Source organism: Solea solea, chromosome 15 (assembly GCF_958295425.1).
Source record: "Solea solea chromosome 15, fSolSol10.1, whole genome shotgun sequence".
Lineage (NCBI taxonomy): Eukaryota > Metazoa > Chordata > Actinopteri > Pleuronectiformes > Soleidae > Solea > Solea solea.
Genome location: NC_081148.1, coordinates 9236063 through 9260168, shown reverse-complemented (window position 1 = coordinate 9260168; position 24106 = coordinate 9236063). Strand labels below are relative to the sequence as shown.

The 24106-nt window shown below is 39.9% G+C and overlaps 1 protein-coding gene across 5 annotated transcripts in view; it reads left to right on the top strand.

Moving 5' to 3' along the window:
* The window catches only part of grid1a (glutamate receptor, ionotropic, delta 1a), a 243343-nt gene that overhangs the window by 160609 nt on the left and 58628 nt on the right, over positions 1-24106 (top strand). For all 5 annotated transcript variants that reach the window (XM_058652222.1, XM_058652220.1, XM_058652221.1 and 2 more), the window contains 2 exons: positions 5570-5854; positions 15997-16202. In XM_058652222.1, coding sequence (XP_058508205.1) covers positions 5570-5854; positions 15997-16202 — 491 coding nt within the window. The remainder of the gene's footprint in view (positions 1-5569; positions 5855-15996; positions 16203-24106) is intronic.

Sequence of the window (24106 nt, the reverse complement as noted above, 5' to 3'; positions counted from 1 at the left end):
GGACTTCTGTCGTGCAAACAACCATGTCTTCAGACCAGGAACAGTAGACTATGTCAGAGAAATGTATACAAATATCATAGGAAATATGGACACTATTTTTTTAAGATATTAGAACGAAAACTAACCCCGCAAAAAAAGACAAAATAACAATACTGCTTTAGGTTATGTAGCTTACTTTTCACCTGGCTTCTATAACATATTGTTCACGTTGCACATTGTGTTGCTTTAATTTTCTAAAATTGGACAGTCTAAAATAGTCCAAATTCAACAGTATATCCAATATCCACTTTTTTTTATGGGAGAGATAAAGGTGTAATGTTGATGTTAATCAGTGATTATTTTTGTCTTACTTTGCTGTGGTGAATCATTCTTATCTCATAATCTACTATTAGTTTGAATATAAACTAATCCTGTAAATAACGAAAATAAAAGAATCAAAGTGGGTTATTTTTTTTGTATCCGTCTTTGAAAATGCACCAGAAATTTCTTCCTGTATCAACTGATACAAACTGTCTCAATTAGATCAGAGTTGCGTCAGTGTCACAGTGAGAGAGAGTGGCGTTGACAACATGGTGGAGGTTATTCTAGTGTTGAATCTCTCTTCAATCCTGGGATTGTTCTCTGAGTCAGAACAAACTAAATGAGACCGTCTTATTCAGACTGTGAAATCTCTGAGACAGCCCCAATTTATGCAGTGTTCACTCCAGCAGTGGTGGTTCAACTCATCTCTTCATATTACATCGGTAAAATGCGGGCAAGACATTGATGATATCCTGTTTTCATGGGAAAACAGATTGTGTGCCTGCCTGACCTCTAGATGATAATTTCCCCTATACACCATACACACATAATAGAGCTGGTCTAATGAGACCAGGACTGGTGCACAAAAATGCTGTGTCCTTTTTGTAAGTGAGACACAATCTGTGAGGCAGATGTCTTTTCTAACAGTGCTGCTTAAACTCTCCCAGCCCCTCTGCTGATTTGGTCACTGGTTTTGCTGACAGATGAGCAAATATGTGTGATCCTCATGTAATAGTAGCTGTACTAGGGTTTTAATTGCAGTGTTGATTAGACGTGTTTATAAGTTAATTCAATGTCCGTCCGTCCATCAACCATAACATTACTGAGGAGAAAACGTTAGTGGACCAATCTTCCCAAAGAAAGCATCCATTGTTTGCATCTCCCTGTTCTAATGCTTTTAAATCGTCTCCATCCAATGATGCACCCCCTACGTCAATGACTGCTTCAAATATGAATACATGAATTATCCTGGCAGAAGATGCTATTCCTTTAAGTGTACATATAGACTGCTATTACATGCTGACTTTGGACGTCAGATAACTCGCAGGAAATGAGTGATGGCCCTTGTCAACTTGAGGGGGCACATTTAAGAGTCATTATTCCACCATTATCATTCTTGCCAATGACTGTGGAGCCGTCCTCCCTTCTGTCAGTGGGCTGTCTGCCGCGTAATGGGCCCTGGGTATCCATTAGGAAGCCAAAATGGCTACAGTCACACTTTGGTCTCAGTCTCCAAAAAGTGGCTGAGGAAGAGTTACAAATCACTCGTGGACTTTTTTGAAACACCAGATGTGGAACAAATGATAGATGTGGTTATGCAGTAATTTGGAAAAAAGATAACAATCGAATTATCAAATAACTGACATGACATTGTTTCATAACTAAGTAGGGCAGCAACTAAAGCCATCATCTTAAAAAAATAAATAGATGCATTTTCATAACTAAACCCAGGCAGCTTGTGTATTGAGAACTGATTTGACAGTTTTTCAATTTTACTAAGCATCTGGACAGATGGTGCTGCTAGTGATACTAGTGATGAGGTAGGAAGAACACTCCCTTATAGCTTGGTGTGATACTTTTTATGGATACCAGTAGCAGTACAGGTATCCATAATATCCTAAAAACACCCATTAACAATAGAGAGTGCTTTGAGTATGAGAACATGTGTGAGCAGGCAGCCAGTAGACTCTCCATTTTCAGTGCGTAGTTGTGTACATGGTTTATTGTTGCCAATAGATATATTCAGACGTTGCATCAGTGTTACAGTGGGCTCAGTTTGTATTACTGTCAGTCAAACAGCCTCCTGCTGAGTAGAGCATTAGCGTTTCATGCTGCATGACAGAATAGTTTTGCCAAGTGACCTACTGTACACGCTGGCCTCTGCAAGAGGTTAATTACACACACACACACAAATACAGAGCAAGAGAGAGCTTTGTTTCTTTGCATGTGAGGGTGGAGGGTTGATAGGTCTTTAAAGGATAATCTGCAAATTTAGTTCAATAGTAAAATTAGGACAACTCTACCCTGGAGATATGCAAGCCAGGGAAAGACTTTCATCTGGAAATGAAAAAGATCAAAATACCCAAATAAGGGCACACATGTTCATTATACCAAGGAGCAAGAGATGTGGCTCTATCCAACACTAATATTTATTCCATGTTGCACATGTTAAATTCAAGCATATAATAGCTAAAATATAGAGAAGGAAAATGTAGGGCTGAGGCTGGTGAGAAGGGCTAAGGAGGAAGGAGATCCCAAGAGAGTCACCCTGATTTATACGTGCACACACAGTCCCACTCTCACAAACAGACACACACACACACACACACATGCCAGAATGAAATCAAGGGGTGCTCAGGAGAACACGGCACACAAGATGGAGACACCACCACCCGAAAGCAGCCTCAGCTCCTGGGGAAACGAGGAGAAAATAATAATCAGTCAACAATACAAATGAATATCAAGTCAAGGATTATTTCTAAACCAAATTATTTGTAATAAAGTAAATAAACAACACAATGGTGGACACTTGAATATAAAGAAATACAACAGAATCTGCATGATTACACCCAAATAATCAATACACAAAATTACGAAAATAAACAAATAAACATTGTGGAGGTGGCCAACCAGGCATACATTAATACAAATAGTATAGTACATAGTATAGTAGTAACAGTAGCTATAATGTACGGCTTGGAGACAGCTGTGGCACTGTCTAAAAGACGGGAGATGGAACTAGGGGTAGGACAGTTAAAGATGCTGAGATTTTTTGTTGGGAGAGACAAGGATGGACAGGATTAGAAATGAGCATATTTCAGGGACAGTCCAAGTTGAATGATTTGGAAATAAAGTAAGAGAGGCAAGGTTGAGATGGTTTGGTCAAGTGCAGAGGAGGGATAGTGAATATGTTGGACAAAGGATGCTGAAGATGGAGCTACTGGGCAGGAGAAAAGACCACAGAGACGGTTCATGGATTTTGTTATGGAGGACATGTGGACAGTTGGTATATCAGAAAAGGACACAAGGGATAGGGCAGGATAGAGGCAGATGATTTACTTAGACGACCCCTAAAGGGAGAAGCTGAGAGAAGGAGTCCTCACAAAGACAAAAACTTATAGCATGCACAATAACTGACTTCTTTCTCAGGAAAACATTTTTTTTTTTTATTCTCCCAGCCACTTGGGCAAAAAGTTACAAATAATAATCCCCTTTACTTCTCTTGCAATATTTTCCTCTTCACTTATTGCTCTGAATCCTTTCTTGTAGTAATCCACCTGCAACAACTACAGAGCATCTCACTCTGTCTGTCATTCCTCTTTCTCCGCGCTGTGTATTTAGTTGTCCCTGTACTCATGATTTACAGTGCCTTAATGTAGTCCTGTGCTCGAAATCAGCAGATGAAATCGTCATTCGTCACATTAATGGTCCTCCTCCTCTACACACACACACACACACACACATGCGTGTGCACACAAGGATTTTCCAGTATAGCTCCATTAGCAGAACAGTTCTGCTCCCTGATCACCATCCTCCCCTTTCTCTCCCGTCCTTTCAGACATAATGCCATCTATCTGTACGACCCTTCTTCCTGCAACACCTCCCCCTCTTTACCTCCTCTGGATCCAGGTTGGATTTAATCAGTGTTTGAATTACACCGTGGCATTTGGGGGAGCACTATTTTCATGTCACACACTCGCACACATGGAAGTGTGTGGCAGGGAACGTCAAAAATATATAAATAAATAAAACAAGTGTCTTTCTTTCACTCACATCACTCTCCTGTCACAACAAGCAAGCAGGCACCTGCGTGTCCGTCAGCGCGGCCTGTACACAACAAACAATGCTGTCCAACTAAAATAGAAGTTGAAGAGGGAACGTTAGATTAACATGTAGGTGATTTGAGTGCAGCGCAATAGGTTATGTCAAATGTGGAGACTTTTGACATATGTTTGGAAATTAGTATGTAATGAGTGAATACGGTTATTTATTTCAGGAACCTCATTGTACAGAATATCAAAGTCTGTAATCTGTGACACAAAAATGGACGATGTTTCAAAGGAGGCTTCGCTCCCCTCTAATTCAAACCATGGATTTAATGTCATGGTATATTTACCTGATACCAAAATTCTATGTTGGTAATGTTGGAATTGTAAGAGCCCTGGTAGTGACTTGAATTTTAAAGTAAAAATTTGTCATAGCCTGTCTCATGTCATACGCTACATTAGGCTGTAGAGTGTAATCCTTTAGTAGATCATTATGCAGCCCATAACAGAGATAGAGCTATAGTTATACAATTCTTAATTTAAAGAGTTTGCTCTGGGATTTATATTTAAATTTTTTTGTTATTATAATTTTGCTAATTGACTATTTCTCCGTCAAGCTGAGACAGGATGCAGATATGTCATGTTAAATGTAAACAATTATGATTTGTACTACTAGCACAGCCTCGATTTTAACTGCCTATATTTCCAAAATGCCTTAACTTTATTGTGTGAAACGTAAAGGTTATGAACCTTTGTTGCAAATAAAATTGATTTAAGTCCAGTGCTCTTTGACACTGAAAGGTGAATGCACCTTATATGCACTAAACATATTGATGTAAGACAGAAGGAGGGTGAAGGGTGTGCAGGACAGTGTTTGGTTTAGACTCATGGGAAGCATAAGTTTGCTTCTAACCTTCTGCGTCTAGCTTGATATTATGGTTTTTATTTATGACAGATTCCTCCCACTCATTCGCCACCTCTGGTCTACAGTATGTTTTATTATTTTTTCCTTCAAAGTATCACAATGACTCCTCTTTGGCAGCTCTTTGATTCATTTGTGGTTTTCAAGTGACTTTCACCTTTAGCAAGCATTTTCACTTTAATCAGCTGTCTCTTTTTGTCTGGAGACATGGATTAGAGGACTCAACCCCTCCACTGAATCTCTACACATCATAATACCGCTTCAGTACCAACGCCCTCATTTCTGTGATCTCCTCTCAACTGCTGAGGCTCAGATTTAATCCTAAATAGGATACACAAAGCACCATCTTGACTTCTTAAGTCCAGTTCCAAATCTTTAAGCGTTGAAGAAGTGAAATGATATAAAAGTGAAATAAAAATCTTGTTGGAATGTATTATACCTTGGATTGACTTTCAAGGCATATCTAACCAGGTTTTATGTCATCCCTTCTATTCTTCTCTATTCATGTTCCCATTTGTTCCTTATTCTTATTTCTTGCTTGGTCTTTTCTCACTTCATCCACCTTCTTTCTTCTCTCCAGCATGTGAGCTGATGAACCAGGGGATCCTCGCTCTGGTCACATCCACAGGCTGTGCAGCTGCAAGTGCCCTGCAGTCGCTGACAGATGCAATGCACATCCCACATCTCTTCATCCAGCGAAATGGAGATGGTTCACCCAGAACTGCGTGCCAGCTCAACCCCAGCCCAGACGGAGAGAGCTACACCCTGGCTGCTCGTCCGCCTGTGCGGATCAACGACGTCTTGCTCACCCTGATTTCTGAACTGCACTGGCAGAAGTTCATCATTTTTTACGAGAGCGACTACGGTGAGTAGTTGATGGCGAAATGAGTCTTATAAACATGCCGTATGTATGTAAAATAATCTCTGCACTTCCATTTAAACGTAAATGCATCAGAACCATCTCTCGTGACGAGGGGGTGGATCAGGCTGCCCCTGAGGTAAAGCTGCACAATGAACACTCAGGAATCATAGCTGAAAAGAACACAGCAAAAGAGAACAGAGAAGAATCAACTGTAAGGATATACAGGATCTCTTTCCTACGTTCAACAGGGCTTTATCTGTTTATTCTGGGATGTTCTCCATTTTGTTTTCATGATCCTTACCATGGTGTAGACCTTTCTTGACCCATATTTGGCAAAGGAGGAAATGTGGAATTGAAGAGTGACTGGCAAGGTAGCACAAGGGCGGGGGGAGATGAAGAGAGTATGTATTGCTGCATTGGCATTCCTCAGATGATACTTTGCCACTGCTGGCTAATCTTTTTACTACTTGGAAGAGTGCAATTTAGAAGGGAGTGTAAATCTGTTTTATTTTTTCAGTACAGTGGAAGTTACAGCTGATGTAGTGTGGAGTAAAGCAAGCCCTCAAGGGAATCAGCCACAGCCCCCATACAAGCACAAGCCCATCCCCCACAGTTTGGACTCCATAGCTAGTCAGTGTGATCCGTGTATGTGTGTGACATGTTCCACATTTACCCAGATCTGTCCTTGGATTTGTCTGTGGCACTGGCTATCAATCTGTAATATCTGTCTGTCTTACCAGGATAGACTTAAATCCTGGTGAAGCAAGGTTATTTCAGTGCCATCTATTGTCCTGACATTATATATATATATATATATAGTGTTTTTCAAGTCTGCTAAATTAGGTGCTATAAAGTTGGCACCACTGACATTTTGTGCATGTGTTACAATGTTTAACTCTGTACCCAATTAATTAAAGAATGTAGCAGCTAATTAGGATGCTCATCACAGAAACGTCAAAATACCCAAGGTACCTGACTAGAAGCTGTACAACTGTGACCCACACCACAGTCTGTAAATCCGTGTTGGCACTGAGTGAATTTTGAATTTATACTTAACATGCGTGAGCAGGGAGAAACAGCTGCAGGAGTTGACTCACTCTTCCTCAGACTGCGTGTGTGTGTGTGTCAGGGGTAATGATTAATTAATAAATGATCTATGATTAAGTGTTTACAGTTTCTCGAAATTGGGTACTGGTGCTTTTAAAGTGGTCTAGACGGTTGATGATGACATTGAAGAATAACAGGTCTTTACGCCGAAAACCATCGTAAAGGCCTTGCTCCTTCGCATGTGGATCAGTCAGCAAATTTAACAAATTTCACAAATTTAAATGAAAAAGATCTGTATCCAGACAAGTATGTATACAAGTTCTGTATCAGTGGTAATCTGCACCCACAGTAATACCTAAAAACATCACATAAATTAGCTACACTGAGCATGTGTGTGCCGTTGTAAACATGAAGCAGATTATCCCTTCTGCAGTTGTCTTCTTAATTTCAGAAATTACAGTTAACCAGAAACAGCAAGGTAGAGTAGGAATTTTGTTTTATGAGACCTACATTGAGGTGAAAATGAAAGACAATGTAAGCGTTAATGGAGCTTTTCATTCACAGCTGATTGTCGAGTCTTGGCTGATAAAAACCAATCAGGTTTTGGATGTTGTACATAAAAAAAACAAAGATAAGCTGGTTGACAGCTTTGTCTGTATAGCTGCTGCCCGGACAAAGCATATTTCTTTCATAATTTCCTCATGTGTGCCAGCAACACACCACCACAGGTATTGTTCCTTTTATGCTCTTGTTTTACTGTCGCGTCTGGCCATGTTGATTGCAGTCCTGAACAATCCCATATGCAAGTCCACATGGTGTGGTGGCAACACATAGGCAGTCCGCTCCCTTCTCCTGATAATCCACTTGCCATATTCCGCTGTTGCTCTTGCTCAGGTGCCAAATCAATGGTTGACACACTGTGCCCACAGGTTATAGTAACTGGCATGTAAAAACACAATTGTTTTGTTTTTTTTTGGTATTGCAACATTAACTCTTAAATCTTTGAAAGGCTGTAAACATTAACTCTGGAAATGAACAAGACATGGGTCCTTAGAAGTACAACTTCATTAGCTCCATTATTGCTACACCAAGGCTATCGTTATTGTACATGGAAAGTGGAAGGAATGTTGTGTGAGGGATTACTGGATTAGATATGATATGCTGTGTCATCAATTTGTTGATGTCGCATTAGTCTATAAAGCAGATGTTGGAAAAGATTCTATGGTACCCCAGGCGTGGCACTGCACTATGCGCTATGTCCAAAACATCATTGTCTATTTTACATGTATGCAGACAATTTATTTTTTTTAATCCTTGGTTTTTGATTAAAGAAAGCAGCGCCATGCTCAGCTTTGTAGAGTGCAGGGCGGAGTTTATGTTTCATTACAGCGTAAACATCTGGCTTCTCTGACTCCAGGGGCAAAGTGTAGCTCTGAGTAATGAAGTGTATCACAGAAACCAATTCATTCTAGTCTCCACCAGTGTATCAGATGCACAGAGAGCACATTATGTAAACACCCTCTAAAGCTTCACCTCTTCTGGTTCCATTTATCATTGCATGTTTGCAGCACATATTGTGTTTCTCTGTTGTGAGAGAGCACGCTCCATCATTTCTTTGCTAAGTAAAAAATAACATTATTCTTACGCTACAGGAACCCGATGGGAAGCAGGATGGCATTCTGTTGTGTTGCGATTGGAAAACATCCTTATGTGCTTTTGCCTTTTGGGCCTATGGGCAAATAGAAAGGAAACTGAATTGTATAATAATCCTATCATAGCATGCTGCTAATACACCTTTGAAGATTTAGCTTTCCCTTTATTGTTTTGGTTTGTTTTTTTCATGTGTCTATACGTTTTGCTCTTCTTAGTGTCGTCTTCATTTTTACCTTACAAGAGAGTCTTGGCTGGATATATACTAAAAATAATGTTCATGACTGAATGATGAATTTGCTCCACTGGTCAGCATGCCAAGTTTTGGACTTTCACTATTGGTCGCTGTTCTTTTAGGTTTTAATTGGCACTACATCATCAGGGGACATTTACAGGCGGTAATGCCAATTTAAAGCATTTGTCACAAGATTTACATACTTTTAAGACCCCTTAGGGACAGATCAAATGGCTCTTTGGACAAAGTCTATCTACCTTTCATGTGTGAGAGACTATAGGCAGACAGACAATCAAAAACTTTTCAAACTTCTCTGAGGATGAACCCTAATGGCCCTAGTGATTCATGTCTTTTCCTCTTGTATCTTGAGCTTCACATCATAATGACATTCCCTAATAACCATGTCAGCTGTACTTGGCCTTTATACTGTCGCAATTGTCAGCCCACTAATATATTCAAATAGCATTACACCTTCAGCAGTAAATGTTAGCATTGTCATTGTGACTGTGTTTGCATTAATCTCAAAAGAACGTACACTCATAGGGCTGACAGTCTCCAGGCTTCATTGGATCTGGATACAGTGTTTAATTTTTCACTTGGTTTGGTTCACACTGACATAGACAAACCTCAAACTATAAAATGTAAACAAAATCCATGTGTACCGAAGTGGGTAAAAAGCCAAATCCCGCACAATCTCTACAGTAAGGAGACCTTGAAGGAAGCTGGAGCATCAGCAGGTTAGATGTTTGTACTAACTCTGATGATGATGATGTCTGGGAGGTAGCAGAGTAGGGCCCCAAAGGCAGAGTGGCCATAGCCTCTGTGCTTTCATCCGCAACCCCAATGAGGAGCTGGTAGAACTAGAAGGAAAATCTCTGATAGATGGAACTGAGTCAGGCAGCATGCCGTGAACAGCATCCATTCTCAGATTTTTGGATGTCCTAACTCTTTCTCCTCAGCAGGTAAGATTAAGCCAATCATTGTCATTCCGTGGGACGTGAATGAGAACCCACTGTAGCTGTAAATGCAATGCTTCCTGTGATTGTGTATCCACACCAGTAATGAACCATTTCGTTGCAAGAGTTTACTCGTTACCTATTTCAAAATCAGACCAGGGTCTGCACCAGGGGCACAAGTTCCCCAGAGTTTGCTTCAATTAGATATAACAAGGCTCGTGTGAGGGGAGTCTTTAAGAGGGGATAATATGTTACTCCTTTCTAAATGCCATGAGAGAAATGCTTACACTGTATTTACAAGACTGTGTATGTAAAAGATATTGATTCTGTAGGGGAGGACAAGCAACGGGGGACTATTCGAACACATAAATACTTGCCTTGTCATTTTATCATAACAAAGAAGGCATGAAAGGCCTTATAGGAATTAGGAAGTCTTTTCGAAGAGTCAATTTTATTTTAATATATAAGGAGCTTCCTTACACGTCTGAGTCAACCTGCACTTAGTAATGACTAAGGAGAAGCTGCAGCTGTCTCTGGCCTCCCTGGTCTTTAGAGAGAATTAGGCTAAGTGTTAGATAGATTAACCTGCATTTGCTCAAAAATAGGAGGTGGATTCTGAGGTGGAAAAAGCATTTATTGCACAGACATTCAGGTCTGAATGCACACAGACACAAAGGAGAGCTGTTGCAGAGTTGTAAATCCATCCGTAAAGTTTGTATAATGAGAGGACTGACTTGTTGTGACAGATCTGAGAAAATGAAAAAGCCTTTTATGTACAGTGAAGATGCGTCTTTGTAGCGGCGTGCTTTCATATGCCTCCTATTGTGTTAGTTATTTAATCTCAGCTGATGTTACATTCATAGGCCAACAGTTCTATAATACTTATAGAACTCTATATGCATAGGAGAATGTGAATGTAAATATGGTGCAGGATGCAGAAGAGTGAAGAAGAACATAAGAACTATTCTGCTATCATAATGGCATCCAATAGCTCCCCCAGCACCTTGTTTTGTTTTTTTTCTCTGAACTTCAAGCACTCCATGAGGAAGTCTGAGTAATAACCAAAACTGCCAGTGTCTCTGCATGATGTACTATATGTGTAGGAGCTGCAGGTCGATTATGAGGGAGTTTTTGTGGGTGCTTCGTGGCATTTCGTGCTTCAGACAAAAATATGAAAACAAAACACTGCAATTCTGAGAGACGCAGAGAGAGTCGTGTGCAGCATCATGAACTCATTTGGCAATGGCTTCAATGTAACAAACATCTATTGATATTGAAACGTTGCACACTACAGCAATTTGGGTTTAAATAGAACCTTTCACGGCTGCATTTTAGTTAAAACACGTAGTTGACATGTGGCTTGACCACAGTTTCTGATGACACCCACCACTCCAAATGCACCCCCATATGGCTACAAATGCAACTTGGGCTAAATTTAGGGCAAAAGCAAAAGTCAAGGCATGGAGCTTTTTCACTCTGTAATCATTCAGTATTGTATCTCACAAAAAGCATGCCAAGCAAACCTGAGTCGGGTAATTAATTTTATTCTGCTCTCCTGAGCCAAAAATGCACTCATCGTGCTGTATCTTTGAGACCATTCATCAGACTCAGACCGAAATAATAATTCAGTCTAGTAACGTCAGCTCCAGTCTGCTCTGCATATTGAGACCATATTGCATATATTGGAACCATATTGTTGAAGTGCTTTATAGGAGTTTTTACAGACTAAGAGCAACAAGAGCAAAACGTGATGTACTTCAGGCCCTTATTCTAATAATAGTCTTGAATTGCGTGGATGGGCATGGATGTGCAGCTGGAGTTGTTAATATACATCTGTGTGATGGTAAGTTTAGTTTTATTTACCAGTGACCCTTTTCATTTCCTCGCCCATGTATTTTGAGGCATTTAGCACCTCCATCAAGAACATCACTCCTTATCTGTGGTCTCTCGTTTGTACTTTGTAGAAGATATATTTAGCTTTCCTTTGTTTTCCATGTGTTCCAAGATATACGTTAAAAGCACTTGGGGTACATAACCGACTGAATGTAGCTGCCCTTCGCTGTTTTATTTAGAATTGTCACCACTAATGGAAGCTTTACGTCCTTCAGTCAGTGCTGACGCGTTTCCATGGTTGTGGAGTTTTTCCACAACTTGTCTTTGTCTTCTGTCTTTACAGCACGCAGGTAAATCACCAGGTAAATGTTGTGCTTTTAAAAGCTGCCCTCACCTTTATATATGCCTGTGTACTTAACCATATACCAGGACTCATCAGTATGAAGTGTGTATCTGTCAGAGTGCTTTTGCCTTTACTTCTGGGACTTAGCTGCTCTTAGCAGTGACGGTGATTGACATTTACAGCTGTATGAATATAAAGTGTTAATCCTATAACCATTCTATAAGATATATAAGAAAGATATATAAGATATATATATAAGATTTTTGTATTCGATTGTCCTTTTAGAGTTTTAAAACTTTATTTACAGAGTATAGATGTGCAGTCAGTAAAACAAGATTGGATTGAAAGGAAATCATTTATAGCCTATCAAATGTTCTTCTGTATTTCATATGCGCAACTGAGGCTATTGTTGCATAAAATAGTAGTGATTGCTTAACTGACTCTCAATTTTGTTAACATTCACGAGCAGTGTAGCCACAGAATGTTCTGCTTAAATTGCATCATGGCTGGAAAGTTCAAGAAGAACTTCTGAGCCCTTTTATCATGATATGCTCATTTGTGCATCGCCCCAATCTGAGAGGGACAACTCAAGTGAGATAGAGCTTAAAAGGATGTAAAAACAAATGTTCCTGTTTTTTTTTCTGGTTTCCCAAAGCCTGTGACCACAAGTAAAGATACTTTTATTTTGTGATTATTTTGAATGTAATATTATTAACCTTTTTGAAAGTCCAAATGATATTATCAGCTTAAAAAACTGGGCGATACATTGAAAAAAAAGAAATTTGCATTTGCATTTCGGAATATATTAGCATTTGTCCGCCTCATGGTTTATTGACAGTCGGGACTCTTTGGTCATCTTTGATCTTCAAGTGGCTCTTTCAAAGCTTTGAGGTGTGCTTGAGATCATTATCCGGCTCCAGGATGAATCCCTCTCGCCAAAGTTGCAAACCAGTGGGTGCTATTTCTTTGAAGAACAGTGTGGTATTTTTGGTCTGGGTGTAGTCAATTTGGTGCAGGTTGTAACAAGTGGGATTTCACCTCAGAGAGCACTTTCGTGAACACCCCTTTTTCTCAAACCACTCACAGATTGGTTTCCATGCAGCTTGCGACACAATTCAACTCACTTCCGTCTCTATTTTGCTCAGTTTATGCGAATAGTCAGGAGAGCCGAAGTGAAAGAGAAACAGACAGAACACACATGTTCTGTGTTATAAACTTACAATGAGGTGGTTAAATCCCTTTATCATTTTAATCCACCACAGCCTCTTGGTTGTGTAGACTTTGAGACTGTGGGATTTATAATCTCTATGTGTGTGCATGGTTTCACTGTGTGATGTTGTTCATGCTGGGTTTTGGAGGATTGTTATTCAGTATGAAGGGTTTCTATTATATCCCTTTGTATATTGATAAAGGATTTGCCTGACATATATCCTAAATGCCAGGAGGGAGACCTGGCTGGCACCTACAACAAAATACAAGGTATGAAAGCAAAAATCATCCAGTCAAAATGTGTACAGCTAGAATAAGATGTGAATATTCCCTCTCAATTGTAGGCGTGATGAGACTGCAGTATCATGCTCTCTTAGTTGTCTCCTTACACTCTTCTGTTCCTGACATAAATCTCAAATTTTAGTTTTAGCCCACTTCAAGGTTTTGGCCTTATATCCTCTCCTCTTTCCGACATTATTGCTATTTTTTTTTAAACAACTCCAAGACACATTACATTTGCTGTTTTGAGTCTAGGGTTTTTCTTTTAAGTCAAATTCTGAGTCTTTTTCTCAGGAAACCAACCTTGATGTATTGATCCTCTGGTGCTGTGGTAGCCTGATTGTGCCTTGGATGCAACAGCTTTAGTTTATTCAAAGTATATTGGACCTTCATTTACTGCCCCTTTAGAAATCCACAGGCCAGCCATGGTTTGATGCTTTGAAAGAGCATTTTGAAAGTTTGATACAACAACAATTTGGCTCCAGATGCGTTCACTTCCATTTGACACCAATTTTGCCATGAGCAAAATGCTCAATGGTAAAAAATGATGATGGAAACTTAAACTATTGGAGTTATCCACCAATGGCCACATCAAACTTCCTCAGTCTCATCTGAATGTGTTCTTGAATGAAAGCACCGCAACTAAAGACTGACCTTGTAGCAGATCAGATTTTTACAGGATTTGTATTTGTGATTTCCAGTGAGGTCTCAGGCGTTTGGGTACCAGATGTGCATGTTATTTTTCAAAACATAGGTAAGGGAAACAAAATAAATGGTCATGGGTGAGTTGTCAGAGTAAGAGAGCAGCATAAGTTAAAAAGGATTACGTTTTGATATCAAAACATTTTCAGAAGTGGATTTTTTTTCAGAAATTATGAACGGGTAAACATGTCCAGAAATCAGACCTTCAGTTCCACTTTAATCCTCTTTTCTCGATAGCTGACATGCTTGCCCTTGGAAAAGTCTGCCAATTGAACATTGAAGTACAATGTTTTTTCTGCATTGTAGGGATAGTTATCACATTGTGGTTTCCCTTGTTTCTTTATGGGATCAAATACTTTTCTGTATTTGTTTATGTGCTATTTCTATGTTTTCCCATTTGAGATGTGTCCATTTTCCTCCCAACAGTTACATGATTTTACAACTAAGAATCTTTTGTGGCCGTTTTCTCAAACTATCATTGTGCTGTGCCAGTTTCATGAATACAACAACAGCTGTGTTTATGAGTTAGTAATTTTCTTATTGAGACACTGCATATTTATGAACCCTTTCTTCCCTCTGTATATTGAAAAGAGATGACTAACACTGAAAAACAACAAAATATTAAAAACAAATGTTATGTTCCGTCCCTAGCCAATACCACCAAATGTTACTGCAGCTCACTAAAGTCAGAATTAATTGCAATGGTCCAGTCCTGGGACAGGAGGGAACAAACTGTGACTAATTTAAAACTGTGTTTGTACTTTAACAAAAGGATGGATTACTCTGTAGCTGGGCTTTTTTCCATTGTATTTAACGTAACATCACCAGGGGTTGCTATTTCAATTTAGAGGCAAAAGAAAGGAGAAAGAGAGAGAGACTGTGTGTGTTCGATGAGTCCTACAGTAAGAGTTTGGCAATACTTCAAAATGATGAATGATTTAATTTCATGTTTTGTTCTGCCCTTTGAACATATTATTCTGGAGAGAATCCAGTAGCAACTGCTAGTAGTTATGTTACCTCCCCCCCAAAAAATAAATTGCAATACAGCAATGGCAGGAAAAATCGAACATTGCATCTCATTCTTTATGATTTGATTAATTTGGTTCTCAGTCCTATTGCAACTCCCTTTCCTTTCCCCCAAGTTGTTGTCAAAGAAACAAAGGCAAAGAACCAATGTATCTGCTTCACTGCTCAGACTAGGTCAGGTCAGAGGCTTTCCTATTATCCAAATTCCTGCTTGGACCTCGAAGAAAAATCTATGTACAAACTATATGTTTTAGAGTCAATTTCCTTGTCTATACCTCTGCATAGTGACTCTTCAGATGCAATAGAGCAACATATACAGGTGTGGTCTACAGCCTCTTTAACAATGTGTCATGACGTGACGCATGTCGAGTTGTTGCTCCTGCTGTGACTCTGTGTAACTGGGTGCTTAATGTGAGCCCTCTGCAGCAAATCACATTTTTATATGTGCATGTACTCAGTTCTTTTACAAGTGGTTTCCTGTTGTGAACACTCACACTCACACACACACACAGACAGAGAGTGAGAGAGATCTGGGAGACAGCAACACCTGTCTTCTGTTTCATATCCCATAAACTCTAGGAAACATAGAAAAAGAAAGATTGCTTGTTGTGCTTTATCATGTTTTAGATCAGGAGCAAAGAACAAACCCTGACTTGAAGCCCCTGGAAGGAAGGCTGAAAAAGTTTAGAACATGTGCAGGTGACAGGCGTCGAGAATAAAAGTTGTTTACCTGAAATGCTCCGAGAATAAAGTCCTGTTAACATGGTGCACTGTCTAAAGTGATGTAGTTCCTCTTTCTCTGTCTGACATTTGCATCGCCCCCCCCCTCATCACCTATTCTCTCTCATTGGTTGTTCTCTTTCAGATATTCGAGGTTTGCAAACATTTATGGACCAATCTTCTCGGCTGGGACTGGATGTGTCCCTGCAGAGGGTGGACCGCAACGTCAGTCGTGTGTTTACAGACCTTTTCAACACAATGCGCACTGAGGAGCTCAACCGCTATCGGGACACGCTACGTCGGGCCGTGCTGCTCATGAGCCCTCGCGGTGCACAGGTGTTCATCCACCAGGTAAGCTGGATTGCAGAGTCATTGCCTCATTAAGGGATAAGTCACACAAACAGACACACTAAACTAACAGATGATCAAACCGTCAAAAACATGAGTAAACAAAAAAAAGATGACTTAAAAAAAGTTTAAATACTTTTCACTTGATCTGTGTCAGTGCTGCATCAGTGACTTGTTAAATATGATGAAACGAGATGCAATTGCCTGTCTCCAAATGTGAAGTGCGCAGATGAAACAGAATTTTTACATGGGAAAAAGAAAAATCCATTCTTCACTCGTGAGGGGACTTTGTTTACTTTTCTGATCAGCATGATTGCATGTGACCCACAGGATAATTCCATGAAAGATAACATGGACTGTGTGGAGCACAGAGGACTTGCATCTTTCGTTGCTCATGTTGCTAAATGTTGTTGTTGTTGTTTTTCACAACAAAGTTGAGCAAAATCATGATGCTCTCTGATGAAGTCAGTGCTGTGTCCTACCGTAATCCTTCGTGTTTACATGACAGACCATCTTCTATGACATATAAATAACACTGGTAAAACATATTGTTGTTGCAGCGACAGCTAACAGCAGAAGTTCTTTTTTAGCTGAACATCGGCTGTTGGCAGGTCTTTTTTCCTGTAATTGAAGCCACTAGCCAGCGGACTGAGTTACTGTAGTGAGTAGATTCTCTCACTCTCATTCGTCTCACAAAATCGACTTATCTGACAGTTGGCATTTTTTTACACTGTCTTTGTGCGCTCATCATCTTTGGCAGCAGTAATTTGTCGCCGTTTGACAGGTTGTCTGTGGCAGAAGATGGTGGGAATCATTTTGATCATGACTTGTTTCTTTCTATGGCAGTAAAACACCACACACCACACACCTCAGAAAACCACACACCTCAGAAAACCACACACCTCAGAAAACCCTGGACTTATCCTGAACGGGTCTGAAACACTTGGGTCTGAAACACTAGGTCTGACTAATGCTTGGTAGCAGAATCTTGTCTCATCATCACCAGGGGGCTTTTTTTCCTGTAGGTGTTTTGGCCATTTAACTCTCTCCCTTTTCCCTGCTGCTCCTTTCACTAGACAAAGAAAACTGCATATTACTTATGCATGTACAATTGTTATCTTTAGTCTAAGAGGTTTTCTTAAAATAGACTATTTTGGGTTGGGGAAAATTGCAATATGTCACCTTGCTTATTGAGTTTAAATGTGCTGCACTATACCATCACTGCCATATCGAGATATGTATCATGTAGAGATGTGTATCATGTCTCATATCAAATGTTTGCTTATGCACAACCATATTACACAGTTCTTTCTCAGTTGTGGTAAAAACCAAGTATTAAACCTCTTAGACCTTTGAGAATCTACAGCAAGATAAAAATGGTTTAAAATGATTTAGTTTTAATAATTTTGAAACGAGTGAGTAGGTTTTCAACTTCTATCACTGACATTCCCATGAGATTTAATTTACGTCACCAATTATATTCTTCATCATCCCGAATTAAGATCCACATCCAGTGCTCTTTCCAAATGCTCCTGCGAATATATTAATATATTAGAACTAGAGATTTGTAAATTGACCAAAGCTGCATTGATCGCTGTTGCCACATGGTGTTCCAGCTCCACACCAGAGGTAGTGGGGGAGGAAATGTGAATGGAGAATGATGGTGACACCTTTGGGAGTTAAACACTCCAGAGCTAATTAGCATTAGAGGGGAAAAAAAGGAAAGTTGCCATGGTGATGACCAGTCCAAAGAATGCAAGATTAAAAATTAATCACAGATGATAAATCTTTCCTCGTGTTGTAATATAAGTGTCAAGAAATATGATTCATTACTGGGATTAGCAGCACTTGTTGTTTCCCAGTATTTGTTTAAGTGGTAGTAGTTTAGTCCAGGACTCTGTTACCTACGCTTTTCTGAATCTATCTTTGTTTGTTCACCTCTGCAGTAAGCTACACTTATTATTTGCAATGATGCATTAGTTTTGTTTTGTTTTTTAGCAAAAGACAGAATAAAGAGACATAACCACTAATACACTCGTCATACTAAAATGAAACAAAACCAGCTGCACAAAGAGATGCACAAAAACTAGAAGGAAATGAATAACAAATAAGTACAAGTACAAACAACAATAAAGACTAGCAGAACACTTTTAAAAAAGCTGTACATATACAAAACTATTACAGGGAGACCCACAATAAGAGGGTATAGTAACTCAATGCAAAACAACTAAGAAAGACATGTTTAGCAAGTATCAACAGAAGAAACTAAGACACAAAGATATGCAAATGTTTGAAAACCTAATAAGTAATTGAAAACTACAAGCAGATACATCACAGATACAAAGCAGCCACAAATGAAATTATAAAATGACAAAACACTACAGAGAGAAATCAGCTGTAAAGTGATTAAAAATGACAAGAAATGCAAAGTGACAAAGAGATGCAAATGATTACAAAGAAGCCCATGTCTAGATTTGATGACAATGAGAGCAAAGATACAAAATTAGTATAAACGGCATATCTTTCAGATGATGTTATTCCTGTGTAGGAAGTCGGGGCATCTTTCACTTGTGTGTGCCCTGCTGTCAAATGTCCACACCTACATATTACTCTGCAGGGTAGGATGGCATGAGGGGAAAAATGTCCCAGTATGCACTTTTTGAGACAGATAGTTGTTAAGAGAACTAATATAGCTAAACCATATTCATAACTTTTAATTTGAAATTGTGAATTCACCCAATATTATTTAAGGATATAGCTCAAAGTCATGCGAGGTCACACAATCTTCTCTGTTCTCTTTTACTCCAAGGGTGCGCGACTACTCCGTCACAAGTCACTTGTCACTTCTCCAATCTACTCTCAGGCCACAGTCATTTCTCATACTTAGAACAAGACGCATATGTCATTGGCAGTGTCAGTCGTTCCATGCAGAAATTCAGAGCTCTTGTTAGATAGTTGCCATCTCATCTCTTGTTCACTGTGGCCATGAGAGGACACAACGTATTCTGTCAGCTTTAGTGCCGCCGCGTTCCTGACACCCAAATGCTCTGTTCCCCTCATGATAGGGAGAACTTGAGACATGCAAGGCTTTTAGAGGGCCATAAAGTGCAATTTTAAGCTTTCAACTGTCCCATTTCCATGTCCTTGGGTGATATTAGTAAGCATTTGCTAAATCACTTGCATAAAACGATGCACATTTACGTACAAAAACTTGACATATTTTACGAGTTGCCAAAGTCACTCTCCAATTAATTGCCAACAGTACAGCTCCAAGCTATATATCTTAAAGACAACTAAATTAGATTTTTGTCTCTCTGGGGTTTTGCTTTTGAAGATATAATTTCACCATCACTGATTAAAAAGCTTTAAAAAGCAAATGGAATATACTGAATGGGTTACAACCGACAAATATATATAAGTATACAATATGGCTGAATTTAAGTGAACATGCACGCTTTTTCAAATAAGCATCATATGCCAGGGAGTATTTTAGTCTGCATCAGCTTTGTAATGTGAAGGAGGGAAATGCTTCTCAGACTCGACTGCATCCACTCTCACTCGGCTTGACGTGTTCTCCTAAAATGTTGATGTGAGGGGAAACAGAATGGGCGGTGTCAGTTAGCGTGCCAGCTCTGCAGGCCACTTGATAGATGGAGCAGCAAGGTTGGGGGAGGTCCGCCTCCTGTGCGGCGGTTACACCAAGCTACAGGAGTGACAAGCACTGCTGCTTGCTGCCAAGAAAAGTGAGAGGGAGAGGGAGGGAGAGAGAGACGCTGTACCGGGTGGAGGCGAGGTAACAACAGGAAGATGGAGACAGAGAGAGGGCACAACGAAGAGGAGATAGAAACAATAAATGATGGCGAGTTAAGTCTAGAGAGGAAAGGTCAAAGATGAGAAAAAGAGAGGAGATCTAGAAAGGGCTCCTCCTTCGTGATAAACCACATGCTTATGAAACCATAATGAGTGGGGTTGAATGGAAGAGATGTGGTGACAGGGACAAAAGAGATGAGCGCACTGAGGGACTCAACTTCAGAGTGGTAGCCTAGAGAGAGTATCCATTTAAGAAAGCAGTGGAAAAAAGAGGGCTTTGTGTTCTGAGACAATTAGTGAATGGATTTTGACAGCTGTGCAGCCATTTAAATCTGGAGCCTATAACAGTGTGAATGCTGCCCAGGTTGCATATCTAATGTGGGAGAGATGAAAAGTCGTTGCAGGTTTATCATACCTTTCTACCACAGTGACAGCTAAAATGACTTCATTTGGAGGCATGTGTTGTTTGTTTGGTTAGTTTTTGGTTTTTTTCAAGCACATACTCTGTATTGCGTGAATGAAAATCACCGACAGTGCTGCGAGATCCCTTTAAAACTCATGCACAAAAATGTCATCATCATCTTGTTTGGAAGGGCTGTTCAAAGGTTAAGTTTAACTGACAACACTCATTGCTCAAAATGTTCATCTTTCTTTCTTTTTTTTCACTTTTTCTCTAAAGTCTTTTAAATAATGGATTGTGACATTTGCCAGACATTCTCTGCATCAAGCATTTTTTATTTTTTTTTAAATTATGTTTACACAGGTATGAGAAATCGTCAGGACTGCGGTCTCAACTGTGTGGGATAGAGGGAATTATACACTACCTGTCTTTAGGAGTAAATATAATCATTACTCAGCTTGTCACAGAAACCTCAGATTCAAACACAGATATCCTGAATCTGTCACTACATGATGGAATGTTTTTTAAGGTGTTCCAACTGAAATGAAATCAGTTTTAAAAGCAGACATTCCCGGCAGCATTCCCAAGGCTCCAAGAAATCTGCTAAAGAATTTAAGACATACAGTAGATAAGCTAGACTGATGGTCGTCATTTGTGGCTCATGTGGCCTTGTGCCTTCTTTTTAAGTTGTAGCGGTTTCTTCTTTGATCTAAAACTCTGTGGACCGTCTTTGCCCAACAGCGGCCTTTTAATATAAAGACACTTTTTTTTTTTTACAAAGGAAAGGAGGCAACGTTAACCCAAACCAAACACAAACATTCTGGAGCTTTCTCTCATCTTTCTGTTGTGCTGCAGCAGCGTGTAACTTTGGACGATGTTTGTTGTTGCTGATGTTGTTCTGCCTCTGTTTAGTCTCTGTGAACAGAACTGAGGCAACATTATTTTTATGCTGGGTTCTTCATCTGAAAACGGGCTCTGGCATGCAAAACTATTGCCGCTTTTCCATTACATGGTCCCGGCTCGCCTCGGCACGGTACGGCACAGCACGGCACCACACAGTTTGGTTGGTTTTCCATTACAATATAGTACCTCCTCCACATGGGCGGAGTCATCACTGCACAGCTGCATGAAACTGCCGTGACTTAGTTTTACACGTGAGACACGCAAATTAGTGACGGTCAAAGCAGTTGTTTTCGGTGTACTGGATCATTGGAATCATTTCATTATAAAGATTTGTTCACAGAATCATTCAGACTCCGTCTTTAACAGTCACTGAACTAAATACACCAGACTCCTCTGTTAAATGTTAAAGATTTTAGACATCTCCTTGTTAATGTTGGAGATTAATATCTTCAGGACTGTTCCAGTCTTTTTAACTGATCTACAATTCGGCATTGTTCGGTTTGATTCCTTTGTCGAACATCGTGCTCATGACTCTTGACACTTTCTGACCAATCACTGGCCAGCAGTCTGTCAACTTCACATAGTATCGGCTCAGCTTGCTTGGAACCTTGTTAGGGTAGGTACTAAGAAAAGCACCAGGTACCAAGTACTATCGCTAATGGAAAAGCAAAAAATGCTGTGCTGGAACTTGGTAGTGGAAAAGCGCCACATCATCAGTCACATCATTCCAAGGATCACAGAATTTGTCAAACATAAAAACAACAAAGCTTCACACAGAACTGTACATCAGAAAAAAGGCACACAAAAACACTCACGGTCTTTCAGTACCTTGTGAACCCTTGACTGCATGTCATATGAGGTTAATGTGGTGGAAATAGAGTCACTGATCAGAAGACTTGAGACCATGAAACGTTGGTTAAAAATTGACCCTTTGTGACACTTGACTGTGAGATGTAATAAACACGTTTGCCCTTGCTAGGAATTGTGTTTTGATGCCAAGGACTCTTCCGGGTTATTGTCACAATGCTTGTTGATGGTGATTTAAGGGTGGACTGAGTTGACATGCTATTACGGGGTGCTCTGGAAAGAGACAGCTGTAATGGTTTTCCTTGCTGGGGGATTTCAGTACTGTTGACATGACAGCTGGTCTGGCACAACACACACACTTGCACACATATTTTTATTTTTTTCTGACATAAAAGCCGTTGATGCCTCTTGACAGTAATCTCTCACTTTGTAACATTTCCGTGTCCTTCCAATTGTTTTGTCAAAGTCAGTGTCACAGGCTGAAAACATTATTAAAGAAAAAGAGGGTTTTTAAAGATTGTGTCCTAGCTAACAGTCACAGAGTAAACTATATACCAATAAAATGTTCCAATAATAGACTAAAGAATTACATAAGGTGGTTGAATTTGGAAAAAATCTACTCAGTTTTATCTGCAATGTTTCACACCAAATGGTATAGCTTCTTATCTGCAGCACTTTAACTTATTAAGTGTGGAAAAGGTAGAAAACCACTTTCCATCTCCAGCACCACTCAACAGTTACAGATAATATCCCCTGTGTATGGATTCTTCATTTCCTGTTCCCAGTACTTTTCCTTTTTGCTCACTTTTCCCCGCCCGCTTGTATTATTGCACCAGTTTTCGACACCATATTTTACAGGCGGTATACAATACTAGGCTCAGTTTTTAATGGTTGCACTCATGTTACATTTTTTTTCCCTCCTCACATTTGTCAGAATATTCCAGCTGGCAGCACAGTTGTGTCTTGGCACCTGGACTTTGCTGGTTCCTCAGACAGAATAAACCTGGCCATGACCTGGAAACGTTTATCCCAGCATGACTCATTAACCTGACACAGAGAGCATGGTGTTGGTGCAGGGGAGCGTAGAGTTGGCACCAAACAACAGTCTTCAGCGTCGTGCACACACAGGGAAGGAATGCCCAAACACTTGCACACTTTAATTTTGTCACCTCACATCCCTTCCCTAGATCCATCACTGCCAGATCTTTATACACCCCTCCTTTAGTGCTAATGACTCAGGCCAGGTATAATTAAAAGGCTCCAGAAGTACTTCTTAGCTTGTTCTGTTTTTTTTTTTGTTTTTTTTTAACCAATGAAAAGACTCACTTGTACTCAGAAGACTCAATTCAAGTAAATTAAAATGTTCTTCCTCATTCTGATGCTCAGATTAAACTTCATCTTGGCCATGCAGGTCAAAATGTGCTGAGCAGATATTTGTGATAACATATATAAGCAGTAACCTGTACCTAATAAAGTGTATCACAAGACACTGGCATACAACATAAACGTGCTAAAATCATATCTAAAGATATTTACTTACACATTAGTGGGGTCCGTCAAAGCACTGTAACCTCAGTCATGGACTGCTGAAGGTCAGAGGTGAGGGGGTGTGTGGACTTCACCCACTTTAACTATACACTGGTGTAGCTCTCTTGTGGGTTATCGCTCCCACCTATGCGCCCCTGTCCTCTCCCTCTGACCCTCACTACTGCTCCTCTATTCCATTTTCTTCCCAATAACAGCATGACAAATTGAGCCTGCCACAAAACGATCTATCATTGTCCCACATCTCATCCTCTTCTACCCTCTATTCTCTCTCTCATTGTTTCTCTTTCCTCTTTTGTCCCTGTTACAGGACATTCTCCTTTCCTTCTTTGTGCCCCCCCCATCCTAACAGTTCCATGTTCCTCCCGACATGGACTCTCTATCTTCCTGCCCTTGCTTTTTGCCCCAATATAACCTCATCTCCTATACTGTCTCCTCTCAT